The sequence below is a fragment of the Tiliqua scincoides genome, chromosome 2 (assembly GCF_035046505.1).
Source record: "Tiliqua scincoides isolate rTilSci1 chromosome 2, rTilSci1.hap2, whole genome shotgun sequence".
Lineage (NCBI taxonomy): Eukaryota > Metazoa > Chordata > Lepidosauria > Squamata > Scincidae > Tiliqua > Tiliqua scincoides.
Window position 1 is genome coordinate 81,591,460 of NC_089822.1, and position 14,839 is coordinate 81,606,298.

The following is a 14,839-nucleotide window of genomic DNA, read 5'->3' on the forward strand; positions in this document are numbered from 1 at the left end:
CTTAGATTTAGCATAGTTGATTTGCAATTTGTTGGACAGAAGATACTCTTCAGTGCGATTCAGCAGACGTTTTAGGCCAATCCTAGTACGGGATATCAGTACTGCATCATCCGCATACAGAAGTAGCGGCACTTGGCTTGCGCCAAGCTTCGGGCAATGGCTATCTATTTCCTTCAGGGATGGGGCAAGGTCGTTTAGAAACAGATTGAAAAGCATGGGGGCCAAGACACAGCCCTGTTTGACCCCTTTGTTGGTAGCGATGGAATGAGTTAGATTCCCACTCCAGGAGCGTCTAACCCTGCATGAAGTATTTAGATGGAGGGACCTAATCAGTAGCAACAATCTTTTATCAATCCCCATGTTTTCCAACTTGGACCAAAGAAGCTCCCTATCCACAGAATCGAAGGCACCTTTCAGATCAAGGAAGGCTACATAAAGGCGAGCCTTGCATATCCTAACCTGCTTATGGGCCAAATGAGATAGGATCAAACAATTGTCCAAAGTTGATTTGCCCCGACAGAAGCCAGATTGCTCGGGGCCTAAGATGCCTTGCGAAGTAACCCAGAGAGTAAGTTTATTGCATAGATATTTAGCATAAATCTTACCTATTACAGAAAGCAAACTAACGGGCCGAAAATTTGCTGGAAATGAATAAAAGTGAGTACCACCAGTTCCAGTAGGAATTCCCAGGAGCCAGTGAGCCAGACCCCTGCATGAACTGAGAGCACATATCAGTTGGTGCGGGGTGGGGGGAGAATAAAGGTTGGTTGCTGTTTGTTTTGCTTTGGGGCTGATTGTAAGAAATATAAGGTTGCGTCTTCCCCAGTTGTGCTTTTGTTCAGAGCACTCTAGTTCAACAGAAAGATTTAGATCTGGGCCATGATCCAAACACACCAAAATCCTGTAGGCTCTACCCACATGACTTCCCCCCCCCGGCTTCACCCCTTGACCTACTCTGGGATTCACAATGACCCTGCCCAGGTTGCTGCTGCTGTTGTTGTTGTTGTTGTTAACAACAACAGTATTTATATACCGCTTTTCAATGAAAATTCACAAAGTGGTTTACAGAGGAAAATGTTAATAATAATAATAATATAATAAAATCAGGTAACTAATGGCTCTCTGTGCCAAAAGGGCTCACAACCTAAAAAGATGCAAAAGAACACCAGCAGACAGCCACTAGAAAAGACACTGCTGGGGTGAGGAGGGCCAGTTACTCTCTCCCTGCTAAATAAAAGAGGAGCATCCACTTGAAAAAGTGCCTCTTACCCAGTTAGCAGGGTCAAAAGGTTCTGCATACTTTATGTAAAACCAGTTCTGTGATTCCACAAACCAAGGGAAGATTGGCTGTCATTTCCAGGAAGTCTGATCTGCTGTTACTGTTCTTCTCAATGAGATAAATCTGATATGGTCCAGAACACAGTATAAAAATCATGACTGTGAAGTCATATAGCAGTTATAGCTAGTTAACTTTTGTGCTTGCAAATTACAGCTTTTGAAATATTGCTTTGAAATCGATACAATATGGCTCTGCTTACCGCAATATATCCTGCATTTTGAATGTGTTGCCTTTTCTGGCTTAATATCTTGGCTAATACTGAATTGTTGTTGGATCACCTCTGTTTGAGAAAATGCGATGGCAAGTGATTGGTGTTAAGAATATAAGGCTGATTTTTTTAAATGTTCCAAATAATGCCAGTGATTTAATGAATCTTAGCCAAATTCCAAAAGCACTCAGAAAAGATCAGTCACTTTGGAGACCAGGGAAGTTTGAGTCTAGCTACCACAGAGAAGTCTAGCTCCTTGGTTACAAATCATGATCAGTGAATGAACACTGCCAAGTTGGAAATAATGCTGTGTCTCAAAGTATGGTAATGGATAATGCCGCTGTGCTATCTTAGTGAATGCAAGTCTTGATTTAGGTGTACGCATTTTTAAAAAAGCATTAATCTTTTGAATGGTTGAATTTGGAAGAAACTTCAACCCCAATGTCACACTGAATGATGCTTTCTGATTGTGAGTGATATGTAGGTATGGTGTTCTGTTGTATAATACGACATATGACTGAGGAAATTCATAGGAGAATAGTTGTGCTGGTGGATTAGAGTTTAGACCTGACAGCTATGTGTTCCTGTCATAGAAGTGTGAGGTATGCTGTGCAGCTAGTAGGTGTGGCGCCAAATGTATGCTTTGCAGGGCTAATTCACGGTTTTATTCCACCTACTTTCCTATAGTTTCCCCAGGAGTGTGGGGCAAGTAATTGAGTTGTGTGAACCTCTGCCACCTTATAAAGGATGTTGAATGCAGTTGACACATAACCCTCTGTGTGTAGTCTGTTTGTGACACAAAGGAGTGAATGGAACATATGGTTGTAAGCAGTGATTATTCACGGCGAGTTTGAGCATGGGTCAGAAACTCGCTATCATGCCCCACTCCTTACAGACAGGAGTGGGGTTGGACCATGTGAACTGCACGGTGGTGGAGACCAAGTGAACTAGCCCTAAGAGGATGATTCATTCCTTGACTCCCAGAATGTGATGGTGTACCTGCTATACCTAAAATCTTCTTTAGCAAATTAGTTTGTAAAAACCGCTAGGCTAAGCTGACCCTTTTGTAAAAACACATCCTGTATTGTGTTTTTGCTTATGCAGTAGTTTACTAAATACTTCATAGACCAGATAAGTAATTACCTTCCCACCCCCACCCCTACTCACATTGACTTATGAGCCTGAGGTTCTGTTTTGTTTCTGTTTTTCCATGCAGCATGGAACTTGACCACTTCCTCTCTTAATTCATCTGCAGTGTTCTAATGGAAACCCTTTCAGGAGATGATCCAAGCCAATTTTTGCTTGAGGCGGAAAATGGTGCCCCACTGGTGAAAAATAAATGTAGTATTTGGAATTTTGCTGTCATAATGGTACTCCACCCCCCACAGTCTCCAATCACTGCCATGACTTACCTAATGAAAGGCCATTTTTGCCTTTCTATTCTGTACCACTGTTTGCTTGTGGCACGTCATGGTCTGGCTGATTGGGGGGGGGGGTGAAACATGAATATCTTGAAAGAAGGAGTGGTTCAAAAGCATTTTGACTCCCTACAGCTCAGTTAGGGTCACTCTGGGTTTCAGTGTTCCTTTTAAGGCTCTGTGTTGTACGGCTGTTGCCAAGCTGGAAAGGATTCCACTTAAGATATTTAAGTGTCTGGAAGGCGAATCCTATGAAGACAGGCAGAAGGAACTAGATACACTTAGCCTGGGGAAAAGAAGATTAATATACTGACAGAGATCTCCCCCTTTTTAATATTTCAAAGGATCTTTAATAGTGGAAGGGAAACAGTTGCTCCATATATCCACAGAGAACGGAAAAATAAGCATTACTTTTTACTTAATAATTAATCCAAAGTCAAATATGGAAGGATGTAATACATTAAGGCTGCAATCTTATATATGCTTACCTGGGAGTATCCCAACTGAACTCAGTGTGACTTTCTTTTGAGTAGATGTGCATTGTATTTTGCTGTAAATGAAGCTCACATCAGATATTACTAAGTTTTTTTTAATTTTTATCCTACATTGTATTATAAGTTAAAGATTTTTCTACCATCTCATTTCACTTTCTTTATCAAAAGAGATAAAGATTGCATACCCTCACAAACCAAGGAAATAAAGGCTTTTAAAAATGGCATTTTATTTTATGCTACTTTGAAATGGAATAATATCTACCAAATTATCAAGGTTGATTTTGTTCAATTTCAAAGCAGTATAAAATAAATAGTTTTCATATTTTATGACATTAAATTATTATATTTATGCATTTTATACTGCTGTGTTGGCTTACAGTTGTTATTAACAATGGCTTGCTTACACAATTTCTGGTTGAATTGAATATTTATGGTGTTAAGAGTTCAGGATTGAAGTTTAAAGCCCCTTGTGCAGAGCACGAATACATACAAGGAACAATAGCTTTGGTCCAAAAATGCCTTCAGCTGGCAAAGCTATTTTTCCTAAAGGTGGTTTTTGACTTAACAGAAGAGTGTTGCATGAGAAAATTAATTCCAAATCTAGAGGAGTTCCTCAAGAGTTTCTATGTGCAAGGCTTTGTATGATATGCAACCATGTTTTTTGCTGCTCATTAGTATAACCTGGATCTTGATCATCCTGTTTCTTGTAATGTAACCAAAACCCTAATAAACTATCGATCTCTGTGTGCATCAGGTTCATGGAACAGTCATTTCTCCTTCTACAAAAGAGGACATATGTTGTCCTCCCATACAAGAGAACATGTTGCTGAAATCTGGCACATGATCCTATAGGTTTGGTGCTAGACCTTGATATAAAATATAAGATCAGTATGTTTGAGGTTATGTTTTAAACTCTTGTACATGTGCTTGTGGAACAAAGATGACCTTTTCTTCTGTACAAGCTTAACTTATTCTTAGGAAAAGCTTTCAGAAGATGGACATTGCCATTCTGTAGTGCTTTTTTTCTTTTCTTAAATATGGTATGTAATAAGGCTGCATAAATGCAATATAATTTACATTTATTCTTCTTTTTGCAGAATAAATTGGTCTATCATTTCTCCAATTAATTTGTGAATATAGTATATCATTATGACCCCTTCAATGCTGGGATATTTTTTCTCTCTCTCTCTCTTTCTCTCTCCCTCTCCACTGCAGATGAATTGGTCTCTCTAATTCCTGAGAATAGTGTTTTTGAAAGTGGGGGTGGAGAAGTGTCATTTTCACTCAGCATATAATCAGATTAAGTTTCAGTAGCTGTCAACATTAGTTACACTGGAATTGTATTCATGGATCTGCCTGTTTGTTAAAAAGACTTAACTGAATAGGCATTCCTGGAAGCTTTATCTTGACAGTTTTTGAAATTGTCCCCTAAAGTGTTTTCACAGCCTCTGAAGTGGCTGCTTAATTACTTTTTGATGACCAGTATGCTGATTATTTTTCCAATATAAAAATGTTGCTCCAGTGTATTTCATTAAGTCATTCCCTTTATGGCGTGGACTTCATAGGAGTGCTCTCAGTTCATTTCTAAGCATGGATAGATATTTGATTCTCCCACTTGGCAGAGGCATCTATGGCTTTGCTTATAATTTTGTATACATTATGAAATTCTCTCTGACATCTACTTCCTTGATTTTGAATATGAAGCAGATGTGTAACTCTTAACATTGCGCCCCCCCAATCATGTGTTGACCTTTCATTTCAGGACTTGCAAGTTTTGGGGAAAAAAAATGTTTTCCAGACAATGTTATCATCCATCCATCCACCCGCTTCCACTATATTGAAGACTTGTATGATGCATAACAATAGGAGATAACTAAAATGGGTCGAATCCTGCAGAAATGGTAGCAAAGTCTGAAAAGTTGAAATTCCTTCAGGGAACCTTGTACACTTCTGTCAAGAACTGACCGCAGGGAAATCCACTGAAGTCTTTATTACAATGACTTGCTCCCTGCAGAGATGGGGGGGGGAGCGGGTGCCTTGGATAACCTGGACACTTTCATACAGGGGAGAGGAATGGAGAATGTAGATTAATCGCCTATCATGCAAAAGACTTGACTGTCAGATTCATTCATTACAGCTATGATTTTATGTGCTGTGGTAGATAGCTGCAGTGGACGCGGATTGGTTTGGCAGCTCTGTAAACTGGGTTCTTAAACAAGTTGTCCTTAAAAGGTGCAAACATTTGTAGTATAAAACAAAGCCTGAATAGGATCAATGGTGTTTCAAGGTGCCACTGGTTCCAATTTCTATCATTCTGTAGTTAGCATTTGCTACTTTTAGACCAGTGGTTCTCAACCTTTAGGAGCCTGTGGACCACTGAACCAAAAATGGGAATCGTTGTGGACCGCACCTCACCTCCCTGCACATAACGAATATGATGAAATTTGTAATAATTAAAGAAGATTTATTAGAGATTTATTTTTTATAGAGATTTGTGGGTTGCTGCTTTCATTGTTGGCTGTGGCTACAGGCAGTCCATTCACCACCCTCTCTGGTGATCCATGGAGGAGCACTTGTTCAACAATCTTTGGAAGTGATTGAAGGTTATCATTTTTTCCCCCAGAGATCTTGCAGACCATTTCTCGTGCCTCAAGGACCACCTATGGTCTATGGACCACAGGTTGGGAGCCCATTTCACATTCTTTCTAAACTCCCACTGCAAAACTGTGTCTCTCAAGATATGTATAAGGTTTCAGATGTATTAGTTGATACTAACTGATATTGATATGTACCATTTGTGTCGTATCAGTCCCAGAGACATAGTTATAAAACTATGCAGTGTTTTGCAGTGTTTCTCAAACTGTGGGTCAAAACCCACAGGTGGGTTGCCAGTCAATTTTTAGGTGGATCCCCATTCATTTCAGTATTTTATTTTTAATATTTTAGACTTGATGTTATACTGGCAAGTGACTGTATTTGGGGAAATGTTGCCGATCTGTACTTTTAACAGGCTACTATGTATATTCTTTTAACAAGGATGGTAAATGGGACTTACTCCTGGACAAGTGTGGGTAGGATTGCAGCCTAGGATTGTTAAAAATTTTCCTGATTAATGATGTCACTTCTGGTCCTGACATCACTTCCAGTGGGTCCTGATCGATTCTCATTCTAAAAAATGGGTCCCGATGCTAAAGTGTGAGAACCACTGCTTTAATGGATCACCTTTGTTGTTGTATGAGCATTGAAAGTTTTGGTTTACACAGACTCTTTTTTCACATAGAATGGAAAGGTGACTAAAACTTAACTACAGAGGGTGTGGCAGGTTTCCTTATTAGCCCAGGTATTTTTAAGCTACAGGTAATTGGTTTAGGCTTTAGGGCATGATCCTAACCCACTTTCTAGCACTGACATGAGGGCAGTGCAGCTCCTGGATAAGGAAACAAGCATTCCCTTATTTTGAGGAGCCCTCCGTGAGTGCCCTCCAACTGCAGGATGCAGCACATGTCCCATTGGTACCGCTATGCCAGTGCTGGAAAGTGGGTTAGGATTTGGGCCTTAGTCAGCAATAGTCACAGTTTAGTCACACTTACAGCACTTTTCTATCCAATGCTGGCTCAGCAGGTCTGCCGGGTCCATACTTTATCCAGTGTTAGATTACACCAGGCAGGAGGCCTCCCTGGGGCAAGGAAACATTTGTTCCCTTACCCTGTGTAGCGCCCCAGCCTGCTCAAAGAGGTTGCTTGGATTTGCGCCAGCTATTTAGAACCAAATAACACCAGGTAACACCAGCAGACCTGGGATGGAGGATAGGATGCAGCGGAGGCCTGCTCTGCCATCCTTACCCCTCTCCTGGGCCTGAATTGCCCTTTCTCCACCCTCCCCCTGCTTTGGAACACCTGCTTCCCATCGTCGGAACACCCTCCTGCCACACTTTCCTGCCCCTCCACCTCCTGTCACAAAACTTACTTGCGCTTGCAGCCGTCAGGTGGAATGTGGCACCCGTGGGACTGCGCAGGTCTTCCTGCCTGCACCACTTTCTTGCAGGATGTTGGAAAGTGCTTTACAGTGCTTTGACAACACCCAATGCTGGCATTGCAGCACCAGCACCCTCATTCATAGGATGCCATGCTTCAGACACACAGCCTGGGACCCAAAGAACTTCTTCAGGTGTAGCCAGTGGTGCATATTGTGTATGTGATAGTTTGCTTTTTTTCCTTTTCACCAGCAACTGCCCATGCCGTATTACAAACTAGTTTTTGAAACTCTCCCTCCATTTCAAAGGTAGTTTTGCCATGTGGCCTTTGTAATATGTGTGCACTGGTGTTTGTGAAACATAATTTCATTGCACCCTTGGTTGCACATAATTAGTTGCACAGTTTATTTGACCCAACTATATAATACAATCCATTTGTCAGAAAGTGTATACAGTATTAGCAATTGTATTTACTGAAGAACTCAGTTGAAAATCAGTTGACTTAATAGATGGTGTTAATACCACTTTGACACTGACTAATGCATTGCTTAGTCCAGATGTATATTGCACTTCTTTAAATGGTTGCTTTTCCTGAATTTTATTCTTATAGCCCTCGGGTGGCTCATCTTGGAAACAAATTGCTTCAGTGTTGTCTTATTAAGCAATAATTTTGACACAAATAGACACTCACTGTGGCGCTGGTGATAGCTTGCTGGGTTCAAGAAGTCTTTCCCTAATAAAGTAGTATCAGATCTTCTGAAAAAAATAGTTCTTCTAAATGAAAAGAGAAAAACCTTGAGAACCTAAATGCTGTGGGCATAAGAAGAGCCCCACTGGACTATCTAGCCAAAGGCCCATCTAGTCCAGCTTCTTGTATCTCACAGTGGCCCACCAAATGCCCCAGGGAACACACAAGGCAACAGACACAATCTGTGTCCTACTGCCCTCCCCTGCATCTGGCAATCAGAGGCAGCCTGCCTCTAAAACCAAGAGATTGCACATACCTACCATGACTTGTAACTGGTCATTACTATACAGGTAAGCATCGCTTCATGATGGGGGTACATTCCCTAAACCCCATTGTTAAATGATGCCGTCATTAAACGATGACACCTTTGTCACCCTTTTAAAGCCTCCAGAGGTGAGGGGAGCTGTGCTCACTTTCGGAGGCTTTTCTGAGCCCTGCAGAGGCCATGCGCGTCCTCTTGTGGCCTCTATGAGGCTCAGAATGGGCAATTCAGCCTAACAAAAGGGAACCAGTTGTTATGCCTTATGAGGCAAGGAGAGGCCCAGGGGAAGCCCTCCAGGGCTTCCCCGGCCCTCCTAACGCCTTTCAAAGGAATACAGATCTTTCTTCCTGTTTCCCTTCAGAAACTGGAAGTTGTGTTTTTTGGCCTCTAAGTAATTCTGAGTCCCGCAGAGGTTGCGGATGGACGCATGTGACCTCTGCTGGCCTTAGAAGATCCTCTGGAGGCGAGGGGAGCTGAGCCCCCTTCGCCTCCATAAGGTGTGGGAGCGTTCCCTTGGAAAGATCCATCTGGCTGCTACTGTGTATTCATATGAAATAACGAGGGCTCCTTTGGACTGCCTCAGACTTGTGTTAGAAGAAACAGCATTGGATTAAGGTTAATTTCAGAAATTCTGTCTCCTTCCAAAACTGTTGTGTTTTGTTGCAGAACCACCAACAGTGCATTGTTATGTTGTGAATACATTTCTCAAAATCTCAAAGGTGGCAAGTACAACTACTGGAATGTCTTTTCTTTGTAACACTTTTTTTTTAGTAGAAAAGAGATTATATATTTGGTTATAATAAAACAAATATTATTCCAGTCTTGTAAAGTATGGTTGATTTCTGATATATAAGAAACCTCAGACTTGATACCGTGGTGCAGGGCCATCCAAACCCTGGCCCAGGGGCCAGATGCGGGGTTCGGACAAAACTGTCCACCTGGTAAGCAGATGTTACCATTCTTTTGGGTCACCATGTGTATTCCTAGCAGACTGGAAGGCAGGGACACTGGGCAGTTGCATCTGCCCCGACATCCTGTCATGCAGACTTCTGGGGTGCCAGGCAACAGACTCAGCTGCCCATAGCATCCCTGTTCCCCAATCTGCTAGGAATACAGGCTGCGACCCAGTGGAACTGTAAGATGAGGTCTGGACCACATTTTCATTGTGCAACGGTGGCGAGTTTGGCCACCGCTGCCATGGTGCAATAAAATCTGAAAACAGAAGATAGAGCAAATCTAGTCTTAGATTTAAGTAGTCTTCTGAATGATGGTGTTGGCCTAGTAATAACTCTGATCTGTCCACTTAGTTCATGAAGTAATTAATGATGCACTTGCACATATGTGTAAAATGAGGAAATCCTCTCATTGTTTTCTGCCAGGCAATTATAGGACATAGTTTGATTATTAAAAATCCCATCTTCAGACAGTTCTTTTTTATTTTATTTTAAATCTCCCCAAAACAATCTCGGATTCATTTTTAAATTAAAGTCCTTGTCCATCAAAACTGAATCTTAAGGAGATTTGTCTACCAGGTTAGTAATCGAGATGTACCCAGCATTCTTGTGGATCGATATTCTTGGTTACAACTGCTTTGTCATCCTGTTCTGTTTTGACCAAATATTTATACTGTGTCTCAGTCATCAAACTTCATTTTGCATATTGACCAGATTATGTTAATAGTTATGTATGTAACCCCCTCCTCAGTCTCTCTGTGATCAACATTGGGTCTTTGATCCACCCTCAATCACTCCAGCCAGGACTAGTTTTAATCTGTGTATGTGTGTTGGCAAAATTTGTAACAATTGCTTATTAAATGAGATTCCTTCTGATTTCTTGGGCATGGTTTGTAGGAGGCATATGCCACAGTGCAGCTTTGATCAAGTCTACATCTGGTCAGTGCCTAGATGGTATACTACCTGCGTTTTGCCACCTTCCACAATAGAAGAAAGGTAGAATACAGTTGTAATACAGTCAAGTCACATCTTTTGTAGGGGTTGGGTTCCAAAGTCAGTGTGTAAGACAAACATTGTATATACTCAAAATCACAATTGAAAATGCCTTAAATCCAAAAACTACATATTGTCTCTGTAAAAATTGGAATTGCATTACGAGATTCGCAGTAGATTCACATCTCTTGCCTCACACTCATTCTGGGGCATATGCTCACTGTGTGGAATTGCCAACACTATGTAAATGGTTGTTTTTCTTACATTTCTATGTAAATGGTTGTTTGTCCCCTTTTTTTGCTGAACTTGGATGGTTCAATTCACATAAATTAAACACAAATATGATGTACCTGTACATATATCAATTTACAGTCAGTTCTCCTTATCCACTCAGGTTAGTTTCCTGGAAACCCTAGGAGACAGCAAATCTGCAGACAACGAACCATTGATGCTATGGGATAAGTGGGGTTAGGTACACAGGGTACGGGGGGGGGGGAGGGATGCCTTTCCTGCAATCAGAAAAATCCATTAGAGTGCAGCAGGAAGTGCCAAAATATCTCTGATTGCTGCAGAGACCTGCAGGCTTCAGGAACCTTCAGAATGGGACCCGCAACCAGCGCTGACCTCTTTAAAATGACCCACAGAAGCTTCCACCGGCCATTTTAAAGGGGTCTATGCTAGTCACTGGCACCATTCGGAAGGTACATGCAGCCTCCAAAAGGTCTCTGCATATCAGGTAATGAGAACAGTGGCACAGATAATGAGAGAAGATAGCAGATAATCGAATTCGCAGATAGCAAATTTGCATATAAAGAGAACTGACTGTATAACATTTTTAACACATTGGCTGTATGTGTAATGAATATCAAAAGCATACAATCCACCTGATGGTAGGCAGTTTTTGGTCACTTCAAAATACTTTTTTTGTTTTTGTTTACATCTATGAAGGAGTTATGCTCTGAAATGTGATCTAACTTATTGTGTGAGACTATTATTAAGTGGCTGCTTGGTTCTCTTTCTGTTTTTAATCCATAAATTAATTTCTGACCCAGTGTAAATATATAGAGAAAGGTATTGAAGAAACAGTAGGATTTGCTTATTTTGGATTGTGTTTAATGGGCATCCTTCGTTTCCCTTCCAGGTTGTTTGCATCCGCTCAACATGGAACGCACTCTCGCCAAAGCTGAGCTGCGATACCCGACCGCTCATTTTAAAAACCCTGAGTGAACTGTTCTCCCTTGTTCCTTCATTAACGGTGAATTCAAATGAGTATGAGGTATGTGCCCTGGCCCTGAGGAGCACACTTTCTTTAGAGGTGTGTTAGATGCTGTCTAAGATTTCAGGAGCGTTCCCATCATCTTGGCTAAAGGTGAATGGCTTTTTCACTTACACAGCACTTCAGAATTGTTTAGCAACTGTTTAGCAAATGCTGCTGCTATTATTATTATTAAGCGCCCATGTAATTCAGGAGTGCTTTTTGAGACTGTGCACGCAATTTGAGTGTGTCCACCTCCAGAAGTGAATGTTTTCAGTTCAATGTTGGATTCTCTCTGAAAGTGTCTAAATCAAAATTGCTTTATATCTCTAGTTTATGTGGTACACATCAATGTTTAATTCCTTAAAACAGTAGTGCTTTGTATCAAGCCTACCTAAAACTCTCAGATTCTCTTGGAAGCCCAACTTCCTTTGTCCTAAATATTTACCACATTTTTATTCATCCTTTCCTCCAAGAAACCTACATATGATTTATATTTAGAACTGTGTAAAAAAAAATACCCCCCTTCCAATTTGCCAACCCATTTGTGGATAGTGAATTGGAGGGGTATTTGGGGGGGAGGGAAAATTGGTCAAAAAATTCAGGTGTGAGGGCACATAACAGGATAACAGCAAGATTCTTTTCATTATTTTTAAAACAATTTTGCCGCAGTCACAATGGAGGTCCTCTTGAAACCACTCCTCGCCTAAAGGGATTTTGAATCTGAGTGCTAACTTGGATAAGCCTTGAGCTTTGCCCAGCTGATAGACTGATGAAAAAGTCATCACTATTGATGACAGAGGGCAATGTAAAGACTCTAGTCTACCCTGTAGGAAAATGTATTTGGAAAAGGCCACCTTAGCTGGGCTAACCATTTTATCTATCATGAAGGCATGACCACCCTACGTGGTGGAGATGGGGGAAGGCAGGAAGGCTTCTGAGAGCAAATCTTCTGACAGCAGGTGGTTCTTCATTGGACATGAGGGACAAATAACATTGGACAAATAACGCATGAGGTTCAGAGGTAGGACACATTTGAACACAAATTTCAGCTGTTTTGCACAGCATGGAAAGTTACATGCTTGATTCATGAAGATGCTTATTTAATTCTTTTTTTGAGTAAACATCTTGCCAAATCTTTGGTATTAACTGTGTTTCTAAACTATGAACAAATGTGATAATTTTCTTCCTTTTTCTGATGCTACAGATCTGAAATGAGCTTTCACATATCAGGCCTTAGTTATAATTGAGACCCTCTTTCAATATTATCTGGCCATATAGCCGGCTTTTCATATTGTAATATGCCATCACCACATACTTAACAAAATGCTTCTGCCTTCTCTTTTCAGTGGAAAGTGGAGGATAATGTTTTCATAAGTGACTTGTATGACTTTAGCAGGCTATAAATGCCTTGGTCCTGCTAATGTAATGTAGACCACAACAGTGTCAATGGTCTATGAATTGCTTTCTTAAGAGCACTTAAAGGTCAGATTCTTTTTTTCCTAGCAAAAATGGCACTTGTGTGCACTTTTATCATACGTTATTGGCTCTTCCATGTAATTTCTGACCTTTTGAAACTTTGCTAGTGAGCCAAGGCCCATTATACTACATTTAGAATTGTCTTAACTATTCTAGCTACTGAAAACTACTGCAAACTGGGTAAGATTTTGTTACCTAGTTGGATGAATGGAATCCACCTGAGCACTCCATTCCTAGATACATAGATTTGGCTGCCCAGTTAGTGCTCAGATGGCAGTCTCAGTAGGAGGCTTGGCTACTCTAGACATAAGGAGAGAACAAGTCTACATTCAGCACATGGCTGTCTAGAAATGGTGCTTTCAAACAAAGTCTATGACAGGAGAATGTTCCAGAAGCTTTTATGGGGATTAGGAGTGTTCAAAAGGCAAAAAAAATTGGAGGGGGGAAAAAAACAGGCATTAATCACAGGTGTTCTTCATGTGAATTTTCCATCCTGTTGCCCAGATAAAAAGAAGGTATATATTATTAAATGGTGTTATCTTTTTCTGATCTTGTAGCAATTCAAAGCTCAAGTTGTCAGCATCCTGTGGAGCTTCGCACAGAGCAAGGTGATGTGCTGAAAAATGATGACAGTGTGGTTTGACAGTGGATATATTTTCACAAGTAGACGTTACTAAGGTAGCACAGGAGTTGCCAGAACACCTCTCTTCTGTGTTTTGGTTATGTGCTTCCCTTCTTTCCAAAGCATTCTGGCTACTGAACCTGATGTAGGAAAGAGCAAATATATTGGTGTACAGGTCATGCCTCGTTATCCATTGGGGTTCTGTTCTGGAAACCCCAGTCAATTAAAAAAAAATCACTGCATACCAAATCAGTAAAAAATAGCTTCAAATACCCTGGTTTCTTGCTCCTCCACAGTCGCTCCAGAATGCATTGGTATAGACACTATACCATATTCTGGCACTAGATGGGGTGAATAATGGAATCTAATGGAATGCAATTATAATTATTTAGCAGTTTGAAGGTAAGAAATTGGATTTTGGTGCTTTTTTCCTTGTTACAAGGCATTTAAAGGTGGACCTCAGTATCAATGGTGAGTCAAATCAGTGGATACTGAGGTTCCACCTGTGATGTCATTTATTTGGGATCTGCAAGAGGGATCTGAAGGCCTTAGGAATGGACCTCAACAAGTGGGAAACCCTGGCCTCTGAGCGGCCTGCTTGGAGGCAGGCTGTGCAGCATGGCCTTTCCCAGTTTGAAGAGACACTTGGCCAGCAGTCTGAGGCAAAGAGGCAAAGAAGGAAGGCCCATAGCCAGGGAGACAGACCAGGGACAGACTGCACTTGCTCCCAGTGTGGAAGGGATTGTCACTCCCGGATTGGCCTTTTCAGCCACACTAGATGCTGTGCCAGAACCACCTTTCAGAGCGCGATATCATAGTCTTTCGAGACTGAAGGTTGCCAATATACATACATTACTCAGGTGATGTGGGTTGAACAAGAGGAAGCAGATATTTGGTTCCATGTTAATATAAACACTGGGTATTTCAACTTACGCCATCATTTCAGTATTGTCTGGACTGGGCCGGTGAAATTTGTTGTATTCTGCCTTGTTATAATATAGTCAGGATGGCTTGAATCACACATCAGTTGCAAATACTATAAATAATGCACATTCTTAAAAACAAAAATTATACAGTCACCACAGTACAGAGTGA

General features: G+C 41.1%; 1 protein-coding gene across 2 annotated transcripts in view; it reads left to right on the top strand.

Moving 5' to 3' along the window:
* The window catches only part of FOCAD (focadhesin), a 148,784-nt gene that overhangs the window by 70,298 nt on the left and 63,647 nt on the right, over nucleotides 1-14,839 (top strand). For both annotated transcript variants that reach the window (XM_066613797.1, XM_066613796.1), the window contains exons 16-17: nucleotides 11,530-11,664; nucleotides 13,680-13,730. In XM_066613797.1, the coding sequence (XP_066469894.1) occupies nucleotides 11,530-11,664; nucleotides 13,680-13,730 (186 nt within the window). The remainder of the gene's footprint in view (nucleotides 1-11,529; nucleotides 11,665-13,679; nucleotides 13,731-14,839) is intronic.